The following is a 26,546-nucleotide window of genomic DNA, read 5'->3' as shown; positions in this document are numbered from 1 at the left end:
AAACGGCTATGACAAGTAAAAAAGGCAGAAGACAAAACAGGCCTACTTTTGCTCCTTTTAAAATATTGAAAAAAATTCATATGGATTCTGAATGCTTTTTATTGTCTCCTTTATACTTCCCTGTATTTTAAAAATTAAAATAATTGTCGGCATTACCCGCTGCCCACGCACTCCTCCGTCTGCAGGGGGCGCACCGGCCGCCAACCTCCCTCTTTCAGGATGGTGGGCGGGGCCGCTCCAGCCGGTGTGGAACTGACGATTGGCTGGCTGGGCTGTTCGTCACGGCGTCCCGCCCCCGCCCTACGTCACATGACGCAGCCCATCATGGCGGCGGGAGCGCGGCTGCTCTGGCCCGTGGCTCCGCAGGGCTGCTGCCGTTGCTGCTTTTGAGAGGGGGCGGCGGCGGCAGCACGGGCGGGCGGGCGGGAAGGATGGTGTTTCTGTGGCCCGGGCGGCGGGTGCGGACCAGGAGCCAGGCTACGGTTTGGCCGAAGCGACGTGTGCTCAGGAGCAGCCGGCGCGGGTGCCGCTGAGGCAGGCAGGACCGACTGACTGACGGACCGACGGAAGGCGACCCGAGAGCCGGTCCCGGGGCCGCGCCGTAGGCGAGATGCCGGGGCCGCCGGCGTTGCTGCTGCTGCTGTTGCTCCTGGCCGCCGGCAGTGCGGGGGCCGCGCCACTTCCGCAAACAGGTGCAGGTGAGCGGGCGAGCTGCGGGGACGGAGCTGCGGGGCCACTGCGACGGGGGTGGCCGGGGAGGAGGCTGCGGGCCCGGTCCGGCGTCGGCGCCGAGGAATCGGAGGGCCTGCCGGGGAGGGAGGCCCGGGGAAGCGAGCGATTAGGGAGGTTTCTGCCGCAGGGGCGTGGGGTGGGGGAGCGGGCAGCCTCTCCAGGGCCGAAGCGGGGGCGAGGCGATGCGGTTGGGCCCGGGGAGGGCGGCGAGCGGGGTGGCAGGGATTGACAATCCCTCCCGGGGTAGGCTGCGGTATCAGCTCTGAACCTGTTGCCCGAAGGTCCTCAGCCTACATCCCTTTCTGGCAGTTCTGCTTCCCTTTCAGATGTCACCTGCCTTCTGTGCGTTTCTCACATCTTATAATAAGAACCGTTTCTTAGCCCTAATCCTACTTAAATGCAAATGACTTGGTGAGATGTGTTGCGAGTTTCCTTCGCTCCCTGCAACTTGTTCTGAAGTTGTAAATTGATTTTGGACTCTGTGCTTTTTATTCGGATTGAATCTCTGGGGATGAGAAGGAAACAACTCTGTAAATATTTCTATTTTAGGAAGCCGGTGATTAGAGTAGCAGCCTTTGAATAACTATTGACAGAATGGTCCAAGGGTGATTGAAGTTTCTATTTTAGCTACGTCAGGGTGTGATTTTCTCTTTTTCTCCCCATATTCTAGACATCGTTTTCAGTTGTGGTTTATTCTCCCAGATAAAACTTTACCCCAGGAAAGCATCCCAACTTGGGTTATTTTCTTTTTTTTTTAAAGGAAAAAGAAATCTGGGTTAAGATCTAGTGCTTATCCTTAATAAGGAGAGACTGAAATTTCCTAGATTCGTGAAATTTTAGTATTGGAAGAGACCTCAAAGAAAATTGAGTCTGGTATCTTTATTTTGCAGTTGAAGATACTGAGGCCCTGGGGGTCAAATGACCTACCCAAGGTGACACAGCTAAATTGTAGGCGGAGCTACATCAAATACCCAGGTCTTGGATTCCCCTAGTTGTGTCATTTTTCCACTTCCCCACTTAAAGCCTTGTAAGTGTTTAGGCGTACTCCTGAGGTTAAGAGTTATTTTTAAATGATGTTCACTGAGTACACAATGTGGAAGTTACCTTCCCCAGTAAATGAAAGTTATGTATACAACTACAATGAAAGTTATGTATAATTGTTTCCAGTGCTACACCAGGTTATGTCATTGAGTGCCCTTTGAGTATTAACTGTTACCGTTGTACCATGTAATGTATGGCTGAATTTTTGCCACTGCCTTAGATCAAATATTTGTTAGGTGATTTCTGTTTTCTGATCTGATAGATAAGAAAAATGAATGTTATTAGAAGTATATGCTCCCCAGATAAGAGTAACAGAAAGTACCTGGGAAGTTATAAAAGACTGTATGGAAAGATGTTGATGTTAATATTGAAAGAAACTGATGGTGAAATTCAAAATTAGCACTAGAGTAGGATAGTGGACAAAGAGTATTTAGTGAGGGATTCAAGAAGTTTCCGGATGACTTTGCACTTAAATTTTTATATTTTTTGAAAAACAGGTTCTGTGTGAGAACCCATGGAAATGTGTCTGCCTATAAACCTCTTAACATGATTTTTATTCCATTCTTCCACTGTTTTATGGAGGTGTGAATTATAAAATCTGAGGTTTTTTGGGAGCATTGGAAAACAAAACAATCAGGAAAATTAATCCATAAATAGAAATACCAAATTCTGACATAGAGCATAAAGAAATATTTGCTGATTTATAGCAGCTTTTGCAGATTTTTTCCTTCATGTTCTGTTGCTCAGAAGGTATATAATTAGACATATAGCATATGAATGACAGGTATCTAAGGTTAAATTCTGTGGAAAAGATGCATAATCACACATAGATTTGGGGGTTTATATTTCCATCCAAAAGAGATTGTTAATTCTGGTAACGGAGATGGATTCTTGATGAAGATGTATTAGGCCAAGAAGAATAAAGAAACCTTTGAGCTAATCCTGGGAAGTGATCTCACTGGTTAAGAAAGAGGAACCTCTCTTGAACATATATGCTAGATAAAAGAGCAGTTAAATGTTGAAAACATAGTAACTCTCAAGCCTTTGATTATCTGGGGGACTGGCCATTTTCATATTAAGGATAGATCCATCGCATAGTTTCTTTTGTCTCCTTGGCATTAATTCTTTCTACGTAAATTTCGAACTGGTTAATAGTGCCTTAAAGAAAGCATGGGTTATCAAAAATAGGTTGGAAAAAAACGCTTGAATTTGCATGGAGAAAGAAATGAGTCAGTTAACTAAAATTCAGCCAAAATTCATTTCTAGGTTTGGAAGTTGAAAAGGGTATTTACCCATTCATTCAAAATTAAGCTTTGTAAATATGTGAATTGCCTTTGCCCATCGGCAAGAAGGCATTTCTTTTTTTTTTTTTTTTTTAAGTTTTTATTTTAATTCCAGTTGGGTAACATACAGTGTTACATTTGTTTCAGGTGTACAAGGAAGGCATTTCTTGCTTGAACTTTATTTTGGGCCTCTCTATTGCTCTGGGAGTTGCTTTCGCCCTCTTTGGGGGCCTCTTCCTGAGAATGTCTATTTCTGCAAGGGCCCTTGTTACACAGATGGAGATCTCGTTGGTCCTCACTAGGAAGCTTCCATAAAGGGAAAAAATCCACTGTTTTCACACATAGTGAAATTACTGAACTACGGCTACAGTTGAGAAATTATTTTCTCCTGGTCATAGTTATCAGATCATTCTTCTCTTAGAAAACATTTATGCACCTTTCGTAAGATTCTTGCGATCCACATCATAAAGAAAGATCTTCTGTTTGTATTTGTGAAGGCATTCCTCTAAGTCCACAGTATGTTATTAATATTAGGATAGTGGTTAGACAAGGAAACCCACTTCTATTGTTTTGTGGCATATTAGGTCACCGAGTACAGAGGAAGCTTTTAGCAGTTCCAGATAAAGGAGCTCACGGAAGTCTGTGAAGCCGGTGGGACTCGGCTACTTATTAAACAGCAGCTTGTGAAACCGGGGCTCTCGTTTTAGATTAAACAAACAGTCTTGGATCTCGAAAAAGATTCTGCAGTAAAGGAAGTGCTTTCTAAAAGTGTGAATTTTTGTGTTTATTTCAATAGCTTCTGAGAAATAAAAATGATTTTCATCAGGCTTTCCATGCAGATTATTTCAGGATTTATGGCTGTAGGGCTTGAGATTTGATTTCGGTTGGGAATGTAGTTGCTCTCAGCTGGTGGTGTTTTTTGGTTAACTAAATATGCTCATTTGCACAGTAATAGGAAGTCTGTCCAACAGTTTTGTAGTTGATCAGCATTGAAGTTATCAAATCCCTACAGTTTTGCTGATATCAATGTGCTGACTGTTCATGCAATTCTCTTGAAATTTAGGGAGTCCTTGGGCCTGCTATGTCACTTAGGTAGCAGCTGTAACATGTCACAAAAAAGACTTTGTAACGTAAATGAAATGTAGTCTATGGGGTGGCCAGGGTTCTGCAACAAATGAGTTTTCAAAAAAGTCCTTGTAGGTGGACATATCAAAAGAAGCCAGCCTTTGAGTCCCGTTAAGAGTGAAAGTCGTGAACCGGTCACAGGAGGAGCGGGTGTTGCGAATGGACAGAGCGTGGGCTTTGGAGTCAGTCTGGGTGGGAGACCTTCCCTTGCCACTTCAACAGTGTTGAGACCTTGGGCCAGTTACTTGACCTCTCCAAGCTTCTCAGAACTCAACTCAGAAAAAGGATGATGATATTTACCCTGAGGGTTGTAGGAGGTTATATCATGGTGGTGTGCCATGTCTGCTACGTTAGGCTTCTTAATTGCTTCAGATTTCCTTGTAAAATTGGTGGGTTACCATGTAATCGACTAATGGTAAGTGGTATGGTTCAGAGAAGGAGCTCAAAGTGGTAGCTGCTTATCATGGCATGTCTAGAGTTTACCGGATTTAAAAACCTTTGTTACTTAAAATAACTTGTATGATGGGTGAAGAAGAGATCCTTCACAGAGAAATCTGGCTTATTTAAGGATAATACATAGGCTGGTATTGTTATTTCTTGAAATTCATAATGTTGGGGAATTGTGCTAGAAATTTTTAGGATGATCTGGATTAGTCCACTTTTATGTAATAAACCTGTTTTTAAATGTCAAGATTATTAAAGCTCTTGCATGTGAACAGTTTCTGGTTTTAATGTACATAAAGGAACCACAAGCAATGCAGGTTTAGCTGATCCAAACAGCATAAAGCATCCCTGAAAACAGCCCGCTAAGCTGGGCCCTTAGAAAGTGTCATTTGGAGAGATGAATGTGACTGAGTTGCTTCCTCCCTCTCTTTTAAAATCATGTATTTTTGTAGTCTTTTAGCTGTGCCTTTTCTTAAAATGTTTATTTATCTTATTATTTTTTTAAGTTTATTTAAGTAATCTCCACACTCAGCGTGGGGCTTAAACCCACAACACCAAGATCAAGAGCCACAAGCTCCCCCGTCTAAGCCAACCAGGCGCCCCTTAAGAGGTTTATTTTTTACTTAAGCATGAGGAAAGGAATATTAGAAAGAGGAGAAGTTGTACAAATGATCCTGGTTTAAAACACACTCCTATCTAGGGTCGTTTTTAGTTTCTATTCTCAACTTTTCTGTAAACCTTCATATGAAGACACTGTAAGAGAAAACTGAGGAAATATGGTAAAATCAGTGCATCGGAGCAAAATATTAGAGTGAAGTATTTTTAAATTGTTAGCAAGTGACTAATTTGGCGCTGTGCCTTGGCATTACAGTTCTTTGCCACAAAGAATAGGCATATCAGAAAAATAACCTCAGTGTTTAAAAAAAGTTTTTTTTTCCCCAAAGGTTAGCACAATGCAGAGATTCCAAATTTAATTTGACCTTTATTGTGGTTCAAATGGGAAAAATGAGAATTGTTGATGCCAGATGCCTCAGGTGCCCCAAACCACAACATGGGGAGTACCTCTCCTTCTCCCTGGCCCATCTTGGTCTAAGCCAGTGCTCAGCCACTCTTCCCCGCCCCCCCCCCACGACAAAAGAGTGACTCTTTACTCTTCCGCCCTCCTGGGGCTTGGGGGGATAGTGGTGGCACACCTTTTATTTTTGACAGTTTGGCAGGTTTTGCATTTTACCATATAATACGTGTTTGTTTAAAAGCCCTAAATTACCATCCAGTCAGATAGGTGCACTGAGACCATGTGGGGCTAGAGTAGTCCCTGGCCTCCAACGTCAGACCCCACTTTGGGAAGCCTTGGTCAGGAAAGGTCAGTGCAACCAGATTTCTGCTGTAGGGCATCTGTGGTCCCTGCCTCCACTCTCCACCTTTCGTGGCACTTTAAGAGCGAAGTTCACGTGCTTCTCATTTGTAAATTATTCCCAGCTCTCCATATATTCTCTCTGTTGTCTGGCTTCTCCCATCACCTCTGTGCTGTCGTCTTTCTCTCTCTGGTCTTTTCTTTTCACCTCTTTGCTGCCCCAGTCTCCCTACCAAGACCTTTCTTCTTACCCAGATCCTAGAGGCTCCCTTCCCCAGTGAACTCCTACTAGGGTGTTCACTTGTGGAACAAGATGTTCCGTGGGGTGCGGGATGAAAACATTGGAGCCTCAGTAAAAATTTTGACTTACGTGACTTTTTAAGGTACAGAATATGTTGGTACACTAACACATTTTTTATGCTTTGTAAATCAGCGTGCACGAAATGAAAGGAATGTAAAGAAAATTTACTGATGGGCTCTGATCAGAAAGGTTTGGATTGTCTGTACCAGTCTACCATTTGCATTTAGCAAATACCACTCATTTCTTTAAGACTTGTCTCTTCACCCCGACTGCAAGGACTGTGTCCTATATCCTCCGTATTTCTGGTTTGCATGGTATCTCACTGGGTACGGATGCTCGGGCAAAGTTTGTGGGTGGGGATGGTGCCGGAGACCGAAGTGCACAGACCAGTACTCCAGAGAGTGCGTGAGCTAAAAGGAGAGGATGTAAGCTCACAGCCTCTCATTCTCCTGCCGACTTTGCTTTTCATCCATCCACAGCCCACCGCCTGGAATGAGGCCATTTATAGTTGTCTTATTTTTAATAATAAACCTTGTCTTTTGGAACAATTTTAGATTTACAGAAAAGTTGCAAAGACAGTACAAAGAGTTCCTGTGTATCCTTTACCCAGTTTTCCTTCTTAACAGCTTATATCTGTGTGGGGAGGAGCTAATATGAATACGTGATTATTAACTGAAGTCCATACTTCATTCATATTTATTTAGTGTTTCCCTAGTGTCCTTTTTCTGTTCCAGGATACCACATTACATTTAGGTGTCATGTCTCCTTAGGCTCCTTTGCCGTGTTCCTCTTTTTTGATGATCTTGACAGTTCTTGAGGAGTTTTTCTCATTGATTAGGCTGGGGTCATATGTTTTTGGGAGGAAGACCACAGAGATTAAGTGCCATTCTAATCACATCGTGTCAAGAGTACATGCTTTCAACATTTCTGGTCATGTGATCACCTGACTGTGATGACCTGTTTGTCAGCTTTCTCCACTGCAAAGTTTCTTTTCCTTCCCTTCTCCATGGTACATGTACAGCCCACATTTAAGGGGTGGTGAGTTACGCTCCACCTCCTGGGCAAGTACCTATATACATTATCTGGAATTCTTTGGTATGGGAGATTTAACTCTTCTTTCCCATTAATTTTCTTACTCAGTTATTTATATCAGAGTGGACACATGGATATTGATTTTACATTTGGGGTTATAATCCAATACCAGGTTATTTATTTTGTTGCTCAAATTGTGCCAGCTTTGGCCATTGGGAGCTCCTTCAGTTGGCTCTGGTACCGCCATCCCCACCTTTTTATTAGCACTTTACTTTCTGACACTGAAGAAGCTGTAGGCTCATCTTGTATATTTCCCTGTCCAGCCCTAGAATTAGCCATTTCTTCAGGCTGGTTCCTTTTTTTGGAGAATGATATTAGAAACCAAGATTTGGGTCCTGGATTTGCTTGCTGCTACTGGGGCATGTATAATGGGGTTTTGATCTTCTCCTTCCTATAGCTAATCCTACGTGTTGGGAAGAAGAGAGAAAGAGATTTTGGAAAGGTGAAGGGTCTCTTAGGCACAAATGACTTGGAAGGGCCCTGCCCATATTTTCTCCCTGTCCCTTAACCATCTGTTAACCAACTATGAGCTTTACCATAAGCACTCTACATCCCATGTTTGTGACATAATGATATTGGTGGGATGTTATTTTTATTTTTAGAGCAATAAGATATTTGAAAGATAGATGTGATTTACTGTCCCAAAAGGCAGTCTAATCTCTGAGAATATGAGGGAAACCTTTTAGGCTTAAGAATTTAATTAGAATTATTTTGGGGGTGGTCAGCTTTGGCAATTGTTGAAAAGGATTGTAAGTAACTCCTTTTAATTGGTGATTTTTTAATTGGTAAAAGTTCAGAAGGAGCTGTAGACTTGATCTGTTTACAGAGCTTTTCATTTCTTTTCACTTTTTGTTCTGGATAATTTCAAACATATTCAAAGGTGGAGTAAATTATATAGTGGATCTTCGTGTACCCATCACGCAGCATCAGCAGTTTTTATTTGTGGTGAATCTTGTTCACCTCTATGCTTCCTACTAGCTTGACCACCCCCTTGCTTTGATGTAAATGCCATAGTACCTGATGAACTGAAAATGTTTCAGGAAAAAGTGAAGATATTTTTATAAAGCAGGACTTGCATGAAGGTCACTGAGGTATTTGTAGAAATGCAGATTTTTGGACCACAAACAGACTAACGGAATCAGAATTCTGGAGGCTGGTCTGGAAATCTGCATTTATAATAACTTTTTTGGTGATTTCTCTGCCCTCACAACATAAATATTTTATCTTGTACTAGAGATAAGATAAAATCAGTTACTTGGTGGAAATCCATTGACTTGGGTAACTAGTGAGACTCAAGGAAGGAAGAACAATTTAAATTTTAAAAATTAATGTCAACACTTGAGTTCTGGAGAAACTTCTGCTCCTGACCACGGTATGTGGCTATCGATCTGAGGAATCTTCCTGTGAAAAGTAGGTATGCGATAACCACAAAGGAATTAAAACACTGCAGGGCAGAACAGTTATAGCTCTAAATGCCCCTCCTTTTTTTTTAGTTTCACCCCTTCTCTGGAAGTCGGTATAAATAATGACCTCTTTATGTTTTATGAATATCCTGTATAAATAACTGGTAAAAACTGCGAGCTGGTAGCCTGACAGTCAGATACCAGAGTTGTGTGCTGAGAGCCTCGTGGTTAAACGTGCCAGCCCTGGACTGACCAGGGTTTTGCCTGCTGGAGCTCAGCTCAGCCAGGAAATGAAGCTAGAGCAGGCGTAACTCAGGGACATTCCTGATTCCCCAGGTGAGATGTGTGCACTCTCGTGAGAACCCTGGATTCGTGACCTGTTCAGTAACTTTCAGGGTTGTTTCTTTCCAGGATAATATCATGTCATCAATGTCTTGCTTTCAGAAAGGTTATTTTTCTAAGCTAGTTTATTTTAGCATAGCCTGGGATTTGTAGCCTATTTCATATCTTTTTTTTTTTTTTTTAAGATTTTATTTATTTATTTGAAAGAGAGCACTAGCAGAGGGAGAGGGCGAAGCAGGTTCCCCACTGAGCAGGGAGCCCGACACGGGGCTCGATCCCGGGACTCAGGGATCATGATCTGAGCTGAAGGCAGACGCTTAACTGACTGAGCCACCCAGGTGCCCCTATTTCATATTTTTCAACGAGTACTTTTTTTTTTTTAGCCAGTTGATAATTTTTGTATATTTGCTGTGGATGTATTTGGTATGTACAAAATAGTCTTATGATGAGCTAAAGAAAGTACACCATTTAATCTTTGAAACTGCTACATTGTAATGATTGTATAATCAGTCCGGTTTGATTAAGAACATCCTGGGCTCACATACTAGTACAGATATTTCAGGACTGTTGTTTTTGGCAACATCTGTATGCCTTGGGTGGGAGAAAAAAAATTGAGTTACAAGCATCTATGATAGTGATTTTTGAGGGGGAAGTTGCTTTTATCCAAAATGAAAACACTGTTACTTAATTTTTTAAAAGCTTATGATTTTTTTGCTCCTTGAGGCCTGTGTTCAAAGGTCATCCTGAGAATGTCTTTTTGCCTTGTTTGCTCTACTGCCCAGGAGACTTGAGTTTGACATGATGACATTGCAACCTTTAATTATAGGAAGTAAATCCCTAAGGTGTCTTGGACTTAGAAGGTCGAGGAGGATGAGTGTGCAGTCATTTTGCACATTTACAGTAGCTACTTTAACGAGTTAGTAATTGTGAAATTTTGTAGTTTCAGCTTTTTTATTGCAAAACCAGAGCCTTGTGGTCTATTGGTTGCCTTTCAGATGAGCCACTGAATTTAAGTTGAAAGTATTTTTACATTGCAGTTTCTTCCCCAAACCCCTGATAAATTCAGCTTGTGCTCCTTTCACAAGGAAAAAAAAATCCCTCTTCCTGGTTCCACCTGGCAGTGTGCCTGTGTAGGATGGTTCTCTGTGTCAGCAACAACGGTTACTTTCCAAGGATCCAGCCTGCCAGTCACAGCGCAGAGCCCCACTTGACTCTCACTTCAGACTATTATTAAAAGGCAACACCAGGACACTGATTGCTAGTGAGGCACAGAAAAATAACAAACTTAACCAAAATAGTCCCCTGGGAATGCTCCACCAGAGGCCTGGTGCCCGGGTGCACTCCAGAAATCTGTGGTTTGACTTCATTTTCTTTAAGAAAAAGAAAACTTTAATAAAAGATCTGATTTCTGGTATTAACCATACAGGTACTTGGTAGACTCATAAAATTGTGGAATTATAAATCCTTGTATAGAGAATTTTAAAGCTGACTTGCCAGCCGAGAGGTGAGGCCACTAAGGCCCAAAGAAGTTCAGTAGTGAGTTTGAACCCATTTTGCTAGTCAGTGGCAGACCTGATCCAGAAGGAGGGCCCTTAACAGCCAGAGCCCCCTGTTCACCAAGTGCACAGCTTAGTACCCTCAGAACGCTTTCATTTGTGTAATGTACACATGCACAGACTAATTGCAGTCATTTCTCCTCTGGATCTATCTCTCTTTCTTTTCTTTCTTTCTTTCTTCCTTTCTTGCTTTCTTTTAAATTTATTTGAGAGAGAGAGAGAAAGCACAAGTGGGAGGGGCAGAGGAAGGAGAGAGAATCTCAAGTAGACTCTACACTGAGCAGGAGCCCGATGTGGGGCTTGATCCCACGCCCCTGAGATCATGACCTCAGCCGAAATCAAGAGTTGGGAAATCAAGAGTCGGTCGCTCAGCTGACTGAGCCAGCCAGGAACCCCCAAGATGAAATTTAAATGTAGTTGTCATATAATTGATTCTTGAAGTACTAAAGATAATTGTTTATTGAAAATTAGGAAGCTAAAGTGCAGACTTCTGGAAAGAGGCCCAAAACCCACATTCATGGGCTTTTTAAAATTTTTTAAAAAAATTTGTAAGAATAACGCTTTAGGGGAGCCTGGGTGGCTCACTGGGTTAAGCATCTGCCTTTGGCTCAGGTCATGATCCTGGGCTCCTGGGCTTGCGCTTTGCATTGGGCTCCGTGCTCAGCAGGGAGTCTGCCTCTCCCTCTCCCCCTGCCCCTCCCCTGCTTGTGCCCGCTCGCACTCTCTCTCAAATAAATAAAATCTTTAAAAAAATTAGTTTTAGTCTCCACCTATGAAATGAAGTTGCACTGTTTAATTAAAGGTGATAAAAATAATTCTGACCTTTAGAAAATGTAATCATAAACTTGTAAACATGAAAAATACTTCAAACACCATCGATTTATATGCTTTTGTGGAGGAATGGGTCCTTTTTAGAATCTGCTGGAGTGCTGTGGATCCCAAGAATAATGCTCATTGAGCAGATATTTTGTGTATACTTTTTAAGATTCACAGATAGGTATTGAGAAACATATGTGGAGTCATAGACAAATGTCATTTTTCTCTTCTTTTTCTCGGCTCCTTAAGACTACCTTCTTGATTTATGCCCTAAATCCCATCCTTTTCCAGCCCTGGTTTCCTTCTGGGGGTTAGTCATCAGGGGCATCCTTCTTTGTCATCTGCGTTTTCTCCTGGACCCCTTCTCGGTAAACACATAATACATAATAGAACAACTTAACATACATAATTTTCTACAGAGCTTTGGTTTTGGATAACTTTATTGGTGTAACAGTGTCACATAGGTGCTGTGACCTTGGAGAAGCACCTTCACCTCTGCGTTGCTCAGTTTCTTCATTTTAAAACGAGGCTAATAATAGTACCTACTGCAAAGGCTTGTTGTGGGATTGGGTGAGTTTGGATTGTTGTGGGATTGGACACGTAGTAAGCACAATTTAAGTACCAACATGAATTATGTAACTACCTGGGGCCAAATCACTATCATTTCTTGGGTTAATTGTAATATCAGAAATGTGTTCCCCAGTCGCTTTATATAAAATAATGAATCTCCCCAATCCGTTGCTTAATTTTTCCACGTTGCTTATCACCGTCTGAGATGCTGTATATGTATTTACCTGCTTATTGTCTGTCTCCCTGCACAAGAATGTAAGCTGTGAGTGTGGGGTCTTCTAGATTCCCAGAACCTATAGCAATGCCTGTCCTATAGAAGATGTTTAGTAAACATTTGCTGAATGAAGGATGTGTTGGGTGGGACTTGCTGACTGGTGGACTTCACAGTAGGGTGATGGGGCAGCTGTGTGGCTAGGAGACACCCCACCCCCATAGCTCTTTTATCTATTGATCTTTTATCTTAGGCCGGACACGTGAGTGTCTGGAGGCACCTGGTTATATTGGGTTAAGTTGTCATTGGGTTTATTTTTTAAATTTAATACAAAGACATATCAGTGAAGCATTATCAGATAGGAAACCCTCGGTAATCTTGCCTGCATGTACTACAGAACCTTGTCAAGGTCAGTGTCATAAGCAATTTCTGGCTTTGTTACAAAGATAGTACTTAAAAAATAAAACTTTATTATGGGGAATTTTGAACATACACAAAAGTAGGCAGAGGAGTATAATGAATTCTCTGTACCCATCCCTAAGTCCCAGCCATTCCAGTGGCCAGTCGGTTGCATCCATCACAATCTGCTTCCTGTCTGAAGAGAGAACTTTCAAAGACACATTGCCTAAGAATACATTACAATTATATTAGCAAGAATTTAAATTAGACCTTAGGAAGCTAGAGAGTTTCTGAGACCATAGATTCTATATCAAGGTCTTGTAGGAAAATTTAAGGAAAAGGTAGACATGTTTTTCTAGGGTACTTAAGGTCTGCCCTACCTGGGAAGTAAGGAGCACACATTTAGGTCATTTCTCCCATCCTTTGGGTCCTATTGTGCAGAAATTGTATTGGCTAAGTGTTGTGAATCCAGTACTGCCATTGATCTGTCTGTACACTTCTCCACATTTCAACAGGAAGTCATATGGAAAGACAGAATGTCCTTTCCCTTAGATATTAGCGGGACACTGAAGTGATCAGTTATAGGGGAAGAAGCCCTGGGAAACTGGGACCAGATGCTGCCTCTTCCTGAGCTGGCTTCCTGGACTGCAGGAAGGTCCTGATTCAGAGCTGTGACAGACATCTGAGCACTCTCGATGACTCCACAACCTAACTATGCCATCAACTTAATTAAGATTCTGGCTTGTAAAATATTATCCGTGTCATGGTTTTCCCCAGGGTAGGGGCAGAGTCGTGTCACTGAAGTCCTGTAAGCCTGACATTCCTTTGGTTGAACTGTTACCATGTTAGATGAACTCCTCTGTGGTAGTCTCCATCCTAGTCGGTGTTTTTTAAATTGGAGTGAAGTGAACCTTCAATAACAGTTCGATGGAATAGGCTGAGAGAAGCAGTAGCTTTATATATGATCTCATTCACAGGTATTCAGTCAGCACTCAAATTATATAACCTTTCCGCAAGTATGAGAGAACAGTTGGGTTGGCTGACCTTGAAAGTCATTTTTGAGCAAAAAGAACACTGTCTGATTAGCACACAATGTGGTTTGTTTTTCTAGGCTGTTGATATTCTGGCTTAGGGATCTTTGTGGAATCTCTGATTCATCAACTAGATCATCAATGCACTATTTATTGTTCTTGTGGTTGGGCATATTTAGTGCTATGCTTCATTTTCTCTTTCTAATATTAGAATACATTAGGAACGTTCTAGATTATTTAATGTTATTATAAATAGATGTATTGTTACACTAAGAGGGAAGGAAAACATTTAGTGACTTAAGATTCTGTGTACAGGAAAGCTTTATGATAGATGGATTTGTAATTTCGAGGTCTTAAGTAGAAATGCATGATCTGTAGTAATTGTCTAAATTTTTTTCCCCAAGTAGTATGATGGTGATTCATCTTACTAGGTCTCCAGGATGTGAAGCTACTTGTCAGGATATTGGAAAATGTCCAATTTTTTTTTTTAATAATTGGAAAATGTCCAATTATTAGTCCTCCCACCCTTACAGAAAAAAAGAGAAAAAAAAAGCCAAAACTTGGTATTTAGAATCGGACTTTATGTCAGGACCAGTTTGGAAGATCTCTGGTCCCTAGCTTCCCTGAGTTGTACTAAGTTCCCTTTGTCTAATCAGCCCAGTGGCCACCGGTTTTAATTATTAAGTAGACACATAAATCTCTCATGTGAATTGCCAGAGGCCAGAGGGCAGAGAAGAGAGAACATGGGAGGGTGACATCCGCCTCTGACACTTGCCTTACTGGTCCTTTCCATTCCCAACCTTCTGCATCCTGGGAAGCCAGAGAGGAGGGCAGCATATACTTGTCCTGGGTGCTGCCCAAGATGGATCCCCTACCGAGGCGGGGGGGGGGGGGCAGTGTCCCTGAATTATTGAATGTGCAGCGTTATGGACCTATCTGAGTCCCTCTCCAACCGCCCCCCCCCAGTCCCTCAGAAGGTGATGGTATTTGGAGATGAGGTCTTTAAAGAAGTGACTATGTTAAAACGAGGCCATTAGGTCCTTAGTTGCCAATCCAGTATGACTGGCGTCCTTATGAGAAGAGGAAATTTGAACATACAAAGAGATATCAGGGATGTGCAGAAAGACCACGGGAAGACACAGTGAGAACACAGCTGTCCTCTGCAAGCCAAGGAGAAAGGCCTCAAAAGGGACCAACCCTGCCACACCTTGATGTTGGATATCCAGCCTCCAGAACTGTGAGACATTGGATTTCTGTTGTTTAAGCACCGGTGTGTGGGAACGGTTAGGGTGGCCTGAGCAGATGCGTACACAGTGTTCAGACTAAAGCAAATTCAAAGTCACATCTTAGAAGGCATCTGTTAAGATTCCTTTTTTTTTTTTCCTCCTCTTACCAGTGTCCCAGTGGAGCCCCCTCATGCACTGGGCTTTCCCCTCAGTCCAACCCCTCCCGTGGGCTCTTGCAGAGGAGAGGGCACCTTTGCATTCCTCCCTTGCAGGCAGAGCGAACCTGCTCTGACAGCTTCCAGTGAAATGCAGCTGTGTGGAGAACACAGGTGTGAATAAACTACTCGTTATCACAGGAGAACATAAGTTGGGGGAAATCTACTTTGGAAGAAAACAACTGAATAGTTATGCTACTAAACATGAATTGCAAAATGGGTAAATAAAGAATGTGGAAGTTCTCTGTGACCTAGGGAATAAATGGTAAACTATTAATAGTGGGAAGGGTCAGAACCACCCCAATACAGTGTCTTTTGCGGTGTGATTAGTAATGGGAGGAAAATCTTTGCCAAATAAGAGCATAAAATCATTGAAGGAATGCTACTTTTATCATCTTTTTTGACCCTGGAAACGTAAGTTTCTTCTGGTAACCAGTAGATGATTAATGGATTTCTCTCTCTCTCTCTCTCTCTTGCTTATCTTCCCTCCCTTCTCAAGCCCCTTAGTTGCTGTCTCTCTGACTCCATCCCCTCCCCCCTTCTGACTGAATGCCAGGCTCTGTCCTGGGGCCTGGAGTCATTGCTGGAGTATACAGACCTGGTCACTGACCTCATCTAGCTTGCAGTCTTGTGGGGAGGACATTTGGGCTCGTAGAATACACAGTGTGATAAACCCTTGGGTGGGCAATACAGGTGCATGGGGGCTCCAGAGGCAGGGACTCTAACCTGTGGAACCTCGGGGACGCTTTCCAAGTTGAGATCTGAGTGGTGAGGATGAATTAGTAGAGGGGTTGTGTCAGTGGGGGAGGTTCCTGGTAGGGGAAGTAAACTTGCAGACTCTGAAGGGGCAGAGGACCTGCCTGGAAGGACTGAGAGTAGTTCATGGTAGATGAAACTAGGTGCAGTAGAGGCAGGAGTGATGAGAGAGCCTGGGGCGGAGGGCAAACGGGAGCTGACGACGATGGGCGCTGGGGCTTATTATGGAGTGTGGGCATAAGGCTAAAGACGGTGGGAAGCCCCAGGACACAATGCAAGAACTATACAAGGATATAACGGCCCCTCCTCGTCCCCCAGCCACCTGGTTTCCCTCCCTGTTGGTGGCCGCTGTTGGCCGGGGGGTAGCATTGTGTACGTACTATTCTGATCTGTTTGTTTTTGTTTTTTCTTGTTTTCTTTTAAACATATATCATAGAGATGGTTTGGACTGTATCCCTGCTCCCCCAAATTCATATGTTGAATTCCTAACCCCTGTGACCTCAGAGTGTGACCCTATTTGGAGATGGGGTCTTTACCAAGGTAATCAAGTTAAAATTAGGTCTTTAGGCCCTAATTCAACATGACTGTATCTTTATAAAAACGGGAAATTTGGATGTGGAGACAGATCCAGAGGGAAGACCAGGAGAGGGGCTGCAGGGAGAGGATGGGCCTCTCCCAGAAGGCGGGAGAAAGGCCCCGAGGGCATCCTTCCACACAGCTCTCAGAAGGGAAAACTTCAAACATACAAATTTGTGCAAGACCAGACAGACATGGCTATTCTGGCCTCCCCTGTGGCTTTCACTCAGCTTTTGTGAGCTCGTGGCCTTCCTTTTTCAGGCTACCCCCATCACTTTCACTGCCTCCATACTGTTTGTTTGAAGCAAATTCCAGACATTTTTAAATAGGTCACTATCTGTAAAAAGGTAAGAACTACTTTTTAAAAACATAATCACGTTATTAGCACTCCTAGGAGCAATGAGTCATACTTCCTTAATATGGTCAATTAGCAGTGTTCAGATCTCTAGTTGTCTCAGATGTCATCATTTTGAGTTTGCATTATGATTCAGATGATACCCATACATTGCAGTTGGTCAGTATGTCTTTTCAAATCTCTTTCAGTCTCTTCTCCATCTCTCATAATGCAGGTCTTTCTCCTTAGTGTTCCTCGTAGCCTCTGCATTGCTGATCACATTCTTGTGGTGGTATTTGATATGTTCCACAATTCTCTTTATTTCCTATGAATTGGCATTTAGATCTAGAGGGTTTGTCAGATACAGGCTTGGTATTTTGTTATTGTTGTTTGCTTTCAGGCTACTGTTTAGTAGGTGGTGGTGTTTTTCTTTCGGGAGGCACATAATGTCTGGTTGTCTCTTTTTGCATTATTAACTTGATATAAATGTCACATTCAGGAAATATTCTCCTGTTTTTGTTTTTTTTAAACTGTTTAAAAATGTAAACACCATTCTTAGGTTGTAGGCCATACCCAAACCAACAGTAGGCAGGTCATAGAGTCTCCTGATCCCTGTTCCAAGGTATATGCATATCTGTGATATAATAGGAAATATATATTTGGTCTTTGTCCCCTTTCCCGGCACAGAACTCTTAAAACCCTTGGAATTTCCCAAGTGATGAGGTGATAGCATCTCTTGTTATTAAAAACAAGGCCCTTTCAACCACACTTGAATTTATGCTAATGAAGTGACTCTTAGTGGCCCCTAAATAGCTTCAGGATGGGGAGTGGTGGCCAAAGGAACAAATCGGGGGATTAGAGGGTTTGAAATTTACCACTAGATAACCAAACGGTAAGTATGAGGAAATTTCTCTATAAAAGTGTATCAGCTAGTGACTGAGGAAGGAATAACAAAATTAGAATATCAGCATTTTCAGTCCCTAATGGGCTTGCACATACCATCACTTGTTTTTATCTGTGGACCTTAAGAAAATTTTATTTAATCCAAAAATGGATTCACAAGTAACTCTTTAGTTAATTACATAGGTATTTGAGTTCTGATAGAGGTTCTAGGCATGGATTTATAAAATAATCAGGTAGTACTCCTGACTTACTCTGAGTCATTGCCGTGAAATTGTGTTCTGTAAATTACCCGTCTATAAAACAGATAATATGTACCCGCCTCTTAGGGTTTCTCAAGTTTTCTGCTTATTAAATCAAGTGCTAGATGTCTAGTAAAATGGTTTGAAAACTGTAAAATGAAAACTTACAGAATGGGCTTTAGAGATGCCAAGTATTTTTTAATCAGTGTCTTGGGGAAGCATACTAACTACTCCAAACCTCTAATTACCCTTGTTCTCGGTTTGTAATCCTTAAAGCTGCCTAGGAGAGTGGAGACACTCCTGTGGTCATTGATGCTTTTCTTTAGTGGGTGATTGGTTCACTTTATGCATTTCTGAATGCTGTAGGCTGAGAATGTTGAAGGAAAGCTGCCTTTCGTCATAGTTTCCTAACTGTTGTAATCAGGAACCTTCCAGGGGTTTGTAGTTTGTAGTTTGAACTGCTGGGGCGTGGGGATTTTAGTTGTCATTCCTCACATCTGGAATTTGCTTCCTCTCTGTGGTTTGTACAAACCCATCTCACCTTCCAGCTTATTCGTAGGTGGGTTTGAGTCTTCATTTTATGGAAGTTTTTCCTTCATTGGTATGCTGAATTTTTTAAAGCACAGTGCTTTGGACTGATCAAAAGAAAAATACAGTAAATAAAATACTCTTTAAAAGTGGTACAGCTGTAAAAATTTCCTCTTGAACCTACCTGGTGAATTTCTTCTTAGGTGGTAATTTGTAGAGGCCTTTCAGTGGCACTGGGGGGCACGGAGGATTGGTAGACCTCACCTACACAAAAGAAATCTTGAGTATGGGAGAGCAGGTGCCCCTTGGTGTCTTAACAGAAATAAGTATGTTATCAAGGTAGGGCAGAACGCCTCATAAATAGTTATTTTTTAACACAAGTCTGACTTTCCCTGCCTACCTAATGACTCACAGAAGACAGTTTTATGAACCAGGTAATTGAGCTGGCCTTCAGGCAGTGCTCATCACATTTTACAATAAATAGATAGTATATGATGATAAAAAATTATGGGTGAAAAGAGAGGAAAAGGTAATTTAACACTTTGTGGAGTTTGGAGGAGAGCCCCAAAAGTATGAACTTTTAATTAACAACAGTGGACTTTGGTTCAAAGGACTTAGGTTAGGCTGTTTTTAAGAATTAAAAGTTAACCTCCTTGAGGCAAAACCATGTGGTATCAAGGGAAGTGAGGGGGATTTATTCTCAGCACCCTGAATCCAGAGTCTGGCCCTGCCACTTCCCCACTCTGTGTGTTTGGGCTTATCATTGTCCTCGTCTGTGATGTGGACCTGGTCAGATTCTCTCGGAGGTGTTGTGACCGTCGAATGGAGTAATACTGTATTTGTCGGATCTCAAATAAGATTGATTATGACACACCCTTATTTTTGTGCCATTAAGAAAGAAGAAATGCTGCCAGAGTAAACAGCTTTCTTTGGAGCATAAGATGCCCCTGACTTTTAGGAATGTTAAAGTGATGTTGGACAAAACTGCATCTTAAAAATCAATAAAATATAGTGTATATGAAAAGTGCTTTGCTACCTAAGCCTCAGGAGTCCTATTTAATCATTATTATATGAGTCAAGGCAGGGAAACAAAGTTGTCAGAATAAATACCAGTGGGAAGCAGAGGCCCTGCAGGATGAGAGAACAGGTAGCTGCCAGGAGAAAGAGAAGTGCCTCTGTTCACAGAGAGGTGGCTCTCAGTGGCTCTCTGCTCCGCACTTGGCTTTCCATGTGCACACGGGTGTCTGCTTGGGGAGTCCTTGCTCTCAGGTACAGCTGACTTTGAGAGGAATCACCAAGTTATTTTCTTTGTTCAATGTATGGATTTTCCTCTGTTTTAGATTTTATTGGTTTAGAACTTGAAATTTTTTTTTTTTAAGATTTTATTTATTGTAGAGAGAGAGAGTATGTGCGAGTGGAGGGAGGTGCGAAGGGAGAGGGAAAGAAAAAAATCTCTAGCGGACTCCCCGCTGAGTTTGGAGCCCAATGCAGGGCTCTATCTCACGACCCTGAGATCATGACCTGAGCTGAAATCAAGAGACTCTTAACTGACTGAGCCACCCAGGCGCCCCTGAAACTTGCAGATTTCTTAACAACCCTTGGTTAACTCTCATTTTTTTAAGTGCAGACTTGAGCAAGGCTTCAGCCAGCCTGAGCCCCACTTGTAGCAGCACGGGTTTCAGCATTGTCCTTTCCCAGAGCGACCTCTTGTTATTGGAAAGGAATTTAGTCCTGTTTGCTGTTGATTTTAGACTTCTCTGCTCTTCACTAAGGTCATTTCTTATTCAAGAACGCATTTGCAGGGCACCTGCCTGGCACAGTTGGTTGAGCATTGGACTCTTGGTTTCAGCTCAGGTTTTGATCTCAGGGTCGTGAGATCGACCCCTGTATCGGGCTCCATGCTCAGTTGGAGTCTGCTTGAGATTCTTTTTCTGTCTCTCAAAAAATAAATAAATCTTAAACAAGACCAAACCGAATGTGTTTTGCTCACATAGGAGTTTGGGTTAGTTCTTACTTTCTTCGGGTAGTGTAGTTTCACTTCAGGAAAATGGTGACATCGTTCTTTAACTTGTCTCCATGCTTCCCCTTGGTGCACTGGAACGTTGAGCTTACAAGTATATGTCAATTACATCTCAAAAAAGCAGGCAGGGTGGGGGTAGTTTATTTCTTAGACACCACTAGGTGAGACAGAACAATTCACCCTAACGAAGAAAAGCTTCAGAATAGCCCTAGTTGAAAAAGATGTTTTCCAAATAACTCTTTGCTGAAAGTAAAGTTGCATTTTGTTTTGTTTTGAAAAACACCCCTTTAAAAATGTGAAAATCATTCTAGCTAGAGTCTCCTCACTCCTATTCGAAACATAGGTGTAGAAGGCTGCTTATTATGACTGAGGCTCCTTGAGGAGGTGGCTGGTTCTAAAAGCTGGAGTGGGGAAGATAGAAGAAAAGCCTGGAGCTTCTGGTAGTGCCAGAAAATGAGACAGTGTTGGAGAAAGGGAAAGGTGGGGTATGTCCAAAAGACCCAGTAGTCAACTTGAAAGAGCTGCCAGCGGCCAAAGCTGGAACAATTTGAGCTACAAAATAATTTTAATAATGGATTATAACCCAAAAAATATAAAATGTCTGTGAGTCCATAACTAAATAAATGACCAGATAAATAATTGAGGGAGAAGGGACAAATCTTCCTTATGGAAGAATTCCAGGTAATAAGTGTAGAAGGAATGAGGGAATAGAAGATCACCATTAGAACGTCATAGTGGCAATTACTGCAGGTAAAGCGAGGAGACAAATGTGAAAATAAGTGTGTCAAACTTTAGGCAGACACAGGGTATTTGCACAGCCCCAGAGTGTCTCCCAAATATGAATTACTGTGGCAGTTTTAACATATGTCTACAAATTCTATAGTATTCTTCCAAGGAGTGCAGCTTAAATCAAGTGAATTCAATCACGCTTTATTCCTCAGCGAAAATTAAAACAGGCAAGTTGGTTATTGTGAACAATGCTCTACAGCCAGGTCAGCAAACTACAGCTGGTGGGCCAAATCCAAACCACCTGTTTTTGTAAATAAACATTTTACTGGCACACAGCCAGCGTGCCTGGACTTTGTCACCCACTTTTAAGGAATACATGAAGGGGAAAAGTGGTAACTTCCCAGTGGTGACACCTGGGCCAAGAGGTGGGGGTTCACGTCCCCGGGAGTAAGTTGTGTCTCCTGACGTGATGTGACGAGAAGAGTAGTTGGCTCTGGTATTCTAGATTCTTTGTACCCATCCGTAGCCTCAGTCCAGTCATCCGGCAGAAAACATCAGGCAACCCAAACTGAGGAACATTCCACAAAATGCTGACCAGCACTCTTCAAAAGTGTCCAAGTGACAACACTCGAGGGGAGACTGAGGAAGGTCAGGGCCTGGAGGAGTCAGAGGGATGAGAGGAGTAAGTTCGGCACTGGTAGCCTGGGTTGGATCCCGGAAAAGAAAAGGGATGTGGGAAGACTGGGGGAAACCTGAGTCAAGTTGCAAGTTCAGTTTGTCGTGTCGTACTGCCGTTTTGTGGTCTTAGTTTTGATCACTTAGCTGTGGGGACATAAGATTTGGAAGCCTGGTGAAGGGTGTATGGGGGTGCTCAGGGTGTCCCTGCAGCACCTCTGTAAATTGAAGATTGTTTCCGTGTTCAAAGTTTTTTTTTTTTAAAACCCTGACTTCTTATCCTGGATTGGTCATCTACTTTCTCTTGAGCGTCTAGGCATTATTTTCTTAATTTTTGGGTGGGGAATCTATTGATTTGATTTGCGTGTTAAAGTTGATTTTGGAATGTCTGTGTTGTTAATATTCTTTATATGTTAATAGTTCTTTCTCTTTCCAGGGGAGGCACCTGCTGCAGAAGTCTCATCTTTTGTGATCCTGTCTGTGTGCAGTTTACTGGTATTAATAGTGTTAATTGCAAACTGTGTATCCTGCTGTAAGGACCCGGAAATAGACTTCAAGGTGAGCACAGATGGTGGGAACACTTAGAAATCATCCTCTGATACATTTATCAGTAGATGGGCTGCGTATCACAGTCACTTGGGAGCAGGGGTGGGCAGCATTTTTCTGTAAGGGCCAGATAGTAAATATATTCTGCCATTGTGAATGGGCGATCCTGGGGGCTGGATGGTCTCTGTCATGGCCACGCGGCTTTGATCTGCCGTTGTAGCGATGCCTCAACATGGGCATGAGACATGAAACCACATGGTTGTGGCTGTGTGCCAGTAAAACTTTATTTACAAAAACAGGTGATTTGGATTTGGCCCACCAGCTGTAGTTTGCTGACCTGGCTGTAGAGCATTGTTCACAATAACCACTTGCCTGTTATAATTTTCGCTAAATGAGGAATAAAGCGTGATTGAATTCACTTGCTCTAAGGCCTGTAAGGAAGAGCAGGCTGATTTTTTTTCTTTTTTTCCCTTCAACTTTTATATCCTGGTGCATTGTGGTTGTTAAGATTATCAAGACCAAGGGATCCCCCAGTGTGTTTTGTGTATGGGAAAGAACATCTTTCATTTTACCTGAACCCTTGAGTTCTCTGATGGGGAGAAAGAATGGTACCACTTGTAAAGTCTGGTGGGGGTCGGGGCTGGCGGGGAGTACTGTAGAGGGGCTGTTTTAGCTGCAGATGGGTGGAATCTGCTGGAAACCAAGTGGGATATCCTGCTCTAGAACTTACCACATGCCTGCTGGTGTGCACTAGAGCTCAGCCAATACTTGTTAAAGAGGAATACTTGAAAAAGAAGGAATGTATGCAGATAAAATGATCCTTAATGTCCAGCCCTGCCCGTTGTCCTGGGGGCTGTCCTGGGGGCCCTGAGGGCCACTGGTTCAAATTGGGGTAAAAAACTGTCTTCTAGCTACAACCCTCTTTTTACTGGACACATGAACCTTCTTGGTAGACCTCACACCTGTTTCTGTGTTTTCTTTACCTTGAATCTGACAGCAGCTCCGAGAGATAAGGAGATGTATTGTCCTTTTGGCTTGATGGAAAGATGAGAGCAGAGGGAGGCTGGAGGAAAAGACTTACTAGCACAGGCCATATTCCTTAGAAGATTCTACTTCAAACAACTGTAGGATTTTATTCACAACTTCAGGCCCCAGGCCCTAGAATCACTACAGACACTTCTGTGACTGCATGGAGGCACAGTATCTCTGTCCCTTGACCCTCAGTCTTGCTGAGGGACTGTGTACAGACACGTTGTCTTTTGAGGACAAAGATAAAGTGATCAGTGCTGAAACTGAAATCCAGGCTCTCATGTGTCGTGATACTGCATTCTTGCCTTAGATTGTTCTGACCCAACTGGGTCTCAGTATTGACCCAGGGAGTTTGTTGTGATGTAGATTCTGAGACTCAGTGTTTCTGTCGAGCTTACCAAGGTGGTTCTGGTACAGGTGGCCCTGGGACCACACTGCATAGAGGATCCTCTCCAGCTGTGTAAACCATGACTGAAGGCGAGTGTCCATTCCTTTAGATTTAGAACTGTGTGGTGTTAGAGACTCTGTCCCTTGGAAGTCGTGTTACAGACCAGGAAGCTGCTGCCGGGCAGAGGAAGCAACTTGCCAGAGTGTATCTGGGCAGCCCCTGGCATAACTAGAAAAGTGACCCAGTCTTCTCTCTAGCTCCAAGTTTATTATTTTGCTGTTTTACTCCTCTGAATCTTTATAGAGTCATTGGCTGCCTAATGGTATATCATGCTGCTGCCAGAGTTTTGAGTGGCATTGTTTTTAAGGTAGAAGTGATGGATAAAGTCTTTTTTTTTTTTTTAAGATTTATTTATTTTAGAGAGAGAGGGAGATGGAGTGAGAGAGCGGGTGGGAGGGGCAAAGGAAGAGAGAGAGAGAGAAACCCAAGCAAACTCCATGCTCGGCATGTAGCCCAACACAGGGCTTGATCTCATAACCCCAAGATCAGACCTGAGCTGAAACCAAGAGTCGGATGCTTAACCGACTGTGCCACCCAGACACCCCAAGTCTTTTTTAATGAGAGTAGCTTTACGAATGTCCAAAGGGGAATTGAGTAAAGCTCTTCCATTCAGAGGTGCTTCATGGATTGAAGTTATGGTACCTTGTTTGTCCTACCCCCTCCCCTGTTACAAATAGCAATAAATGTCCTAATGCGTTTGACAACATAGGTGACATATGAGGGTAATGTTCTCCCACATGCATGTGAGAACTTACATATTATCTCAGAGAAATCTACCCTTACAACTTCTGGTTTTTCTCTCATAGGGGTTATGGGGTGCAGCCAGGGGATGAGGTAGAAAAGGAAAATTAAAAGAAGGGTATTCTGTAGAGGAATGGAAAACAGTCTTGTTCACTGATCTATTCTCAGTTTCTGTTACGGTGCCTGGTGGGTAATACTCATTAGTTATCTGAGCGAATGAATGACCTTGATCATCGTCTGTATGAATGTTAAATTAACATGGACACCAAGGAAGACACAGCTCACTGGAATGATGACAGCAGGAGTCGGGCTAGCTTTCTGCTGCAGAGTCACTGAAAAGACTCCCGCAGCTTTACGGGCACAGCCTCAGTTCTAAAGTCGCCATCTTCAGAAAACCAGACGTTCTTTGTGTGTTAGCAGTACTTATGTGTGGGGCACCTGGGTGGCTCAGTCGGTTAGGCGTCTGCCTTCGGCTCAGGTCATGATCCCGGGGTCCTGGGATCGAGTCCCACATTGGGCTCCTTGCTCGGCAGGAGGTTTGCTTCTCCCTCTGCTGCTCCCCCTGCTTGTGCTTTCACAGTCTCTCGCTCTCTCTCTCTCTCTCTGGCAAATAAATGGATAAAATCTTTAAAAAAACAAAACAAAACAGTACATACATACTACACAGCTTTAGACTGACCTTCATTTAGACACCGATGATTTTTCTACCCAGTTCAGTAATTTTTCCATTGTTACTCTTCCCAGAGAAACAGGACTTCCTTCTTTTCCCAGTTTTTTAACTGTCCTTATCTTGATTGAAATCCTATTTCAATTAGAAATGGGTATATGGTTTTAAAATAAAATGGATCTGTTTGGATTCAATATGCAGAGAGATTTGTGAGATTGAATAGTAAAGAAAAAAAGAATAGCTGAAGCTCCAGTAACTTAAAATTTCCAACCTGGAAGCGTATTTCCATGTGAAGTTCCATGGTCATTTTAGAAAATTTTGCATTTAACTTCAAGCCATCAGTTGAAAAAAAAAGTTGCATAAAGTATGTATAATTTATTTTAAAGCTTAATGATTCTGCTGTTTGGCATTAGAGAACACAATTATATATGCTTTTTGCTTAAGTAGGTACAAATTGGGGGAAAACTTTAAGGCCGTGTGTTTCAGATGAGTGAGTAAATGCTCATGTCTCAGATGTTAGCATATGTTTTTAATATTTGCTCTCAGACTGGTTTATATCCGATATAACATTGCTCCTCTTTTATTTTAGGAATTTGAAGATAATTTTGACGATGAGATAGATTTCACACCACCAGCAGAAGATACCCCCTCTGTTCAGTCCCCGGCAGAAGTTTTCACACTTTCAGTACCAAATATCTCACTACCAGCTCCATCCCAGCTCCAGCCTTCTGTAGGTAAGGCCTTACCTCCCAGCGTCATGTTTTTGTGAATCATTTCTCAGGGGTGAGAGTGGGAACCTTGATGCTAATCATAAAATGCTTGGATTACCTGTCTTGTCTGCTTGCTTATTTCTCTTCTTCCTGCTCCCTGTGGAAGCTGAATTGTAGTCTCGTCCAGTACATGCCCGCAAAAGCTGAGTCCTTTGCTTTTGGACCCTGAGTCTGGTATCAGATTAAACTGGTCTCCTCTGTTCACTGAAGTGGAACTCTCACACAGAGCTCTTGGCCTTTGCTTGGGTAGTCCTCGACACTCACTGCTTGTCTTGCTGAGTAGGACGCTGCTGTCTTTCCCTGGGCTGTCCTGTGTTTGGGGAGGGCTGTTTATTTGGATATGTTAGTTGGATTGACTTTCATGCTGAGATAGAGGTTTGATTAGATGTTGATCGATTTATTGTTATAAAATAGAATATGACTGGCAGTTGGAGAGTCCGGGAT

At 42.6% G+C, this 26,546-nt stretch overlaps 1 protein-coding gene across 2 annotated transcripts in view; it reads left to right on the top strand.

The window, feature by feature from the left end:
- The first annotated feature begins 352 nt into the window (after positions 1–352).
- Positions 353–26,546, top strand: part of LMTK2 (lemur tyrosine kinase 2) — an 89,838-nt gene continuing 63,644 nt past the window's right edge. The window contains exons 1-3 of one of the 2 annotated variants that reach the window (XM_025863589.2): positions 353–692; positions 22,338–22,459; positions 25,922–26,066. In XM_025863589.2, the coding sequence (XP_025719374.2) occupies positions 611–692; positions 22,338–22,459; positions 25,922–26,066 (349 nt within the window). In that variant the 5' untranslated portion in view covers positions 353–610. Of the gene's footprint in view, positions 699–22,337; positions 22,460–25,921; positions 26,067–26,546 lie in introns of both variants that reach the window. The other variant, XM_025863588.2, reaches the window with a different exon arrangement.

This window comes from Callorhinus ursinus, unplaced genomic scaffold, assembly GCF_003265705.2.
Source record: "Callorhinus ursinus isolate GAN/ISIS: 27379988/994484 unplaced genomic scaffold, GSC_fseal_2.0 scaffold70, whole genome shotgun sequence".
In the NCBI taxonomy this organism is placed as follows: Eukaryota; Metazoa; Chordata; class Mammalia; order Carnivora; family Otariidae; genus Callorhinus; species Callorhinus ursinus.
This window is presented reverse-complemented; position numbering and strand designations above follow the sequence as displayed.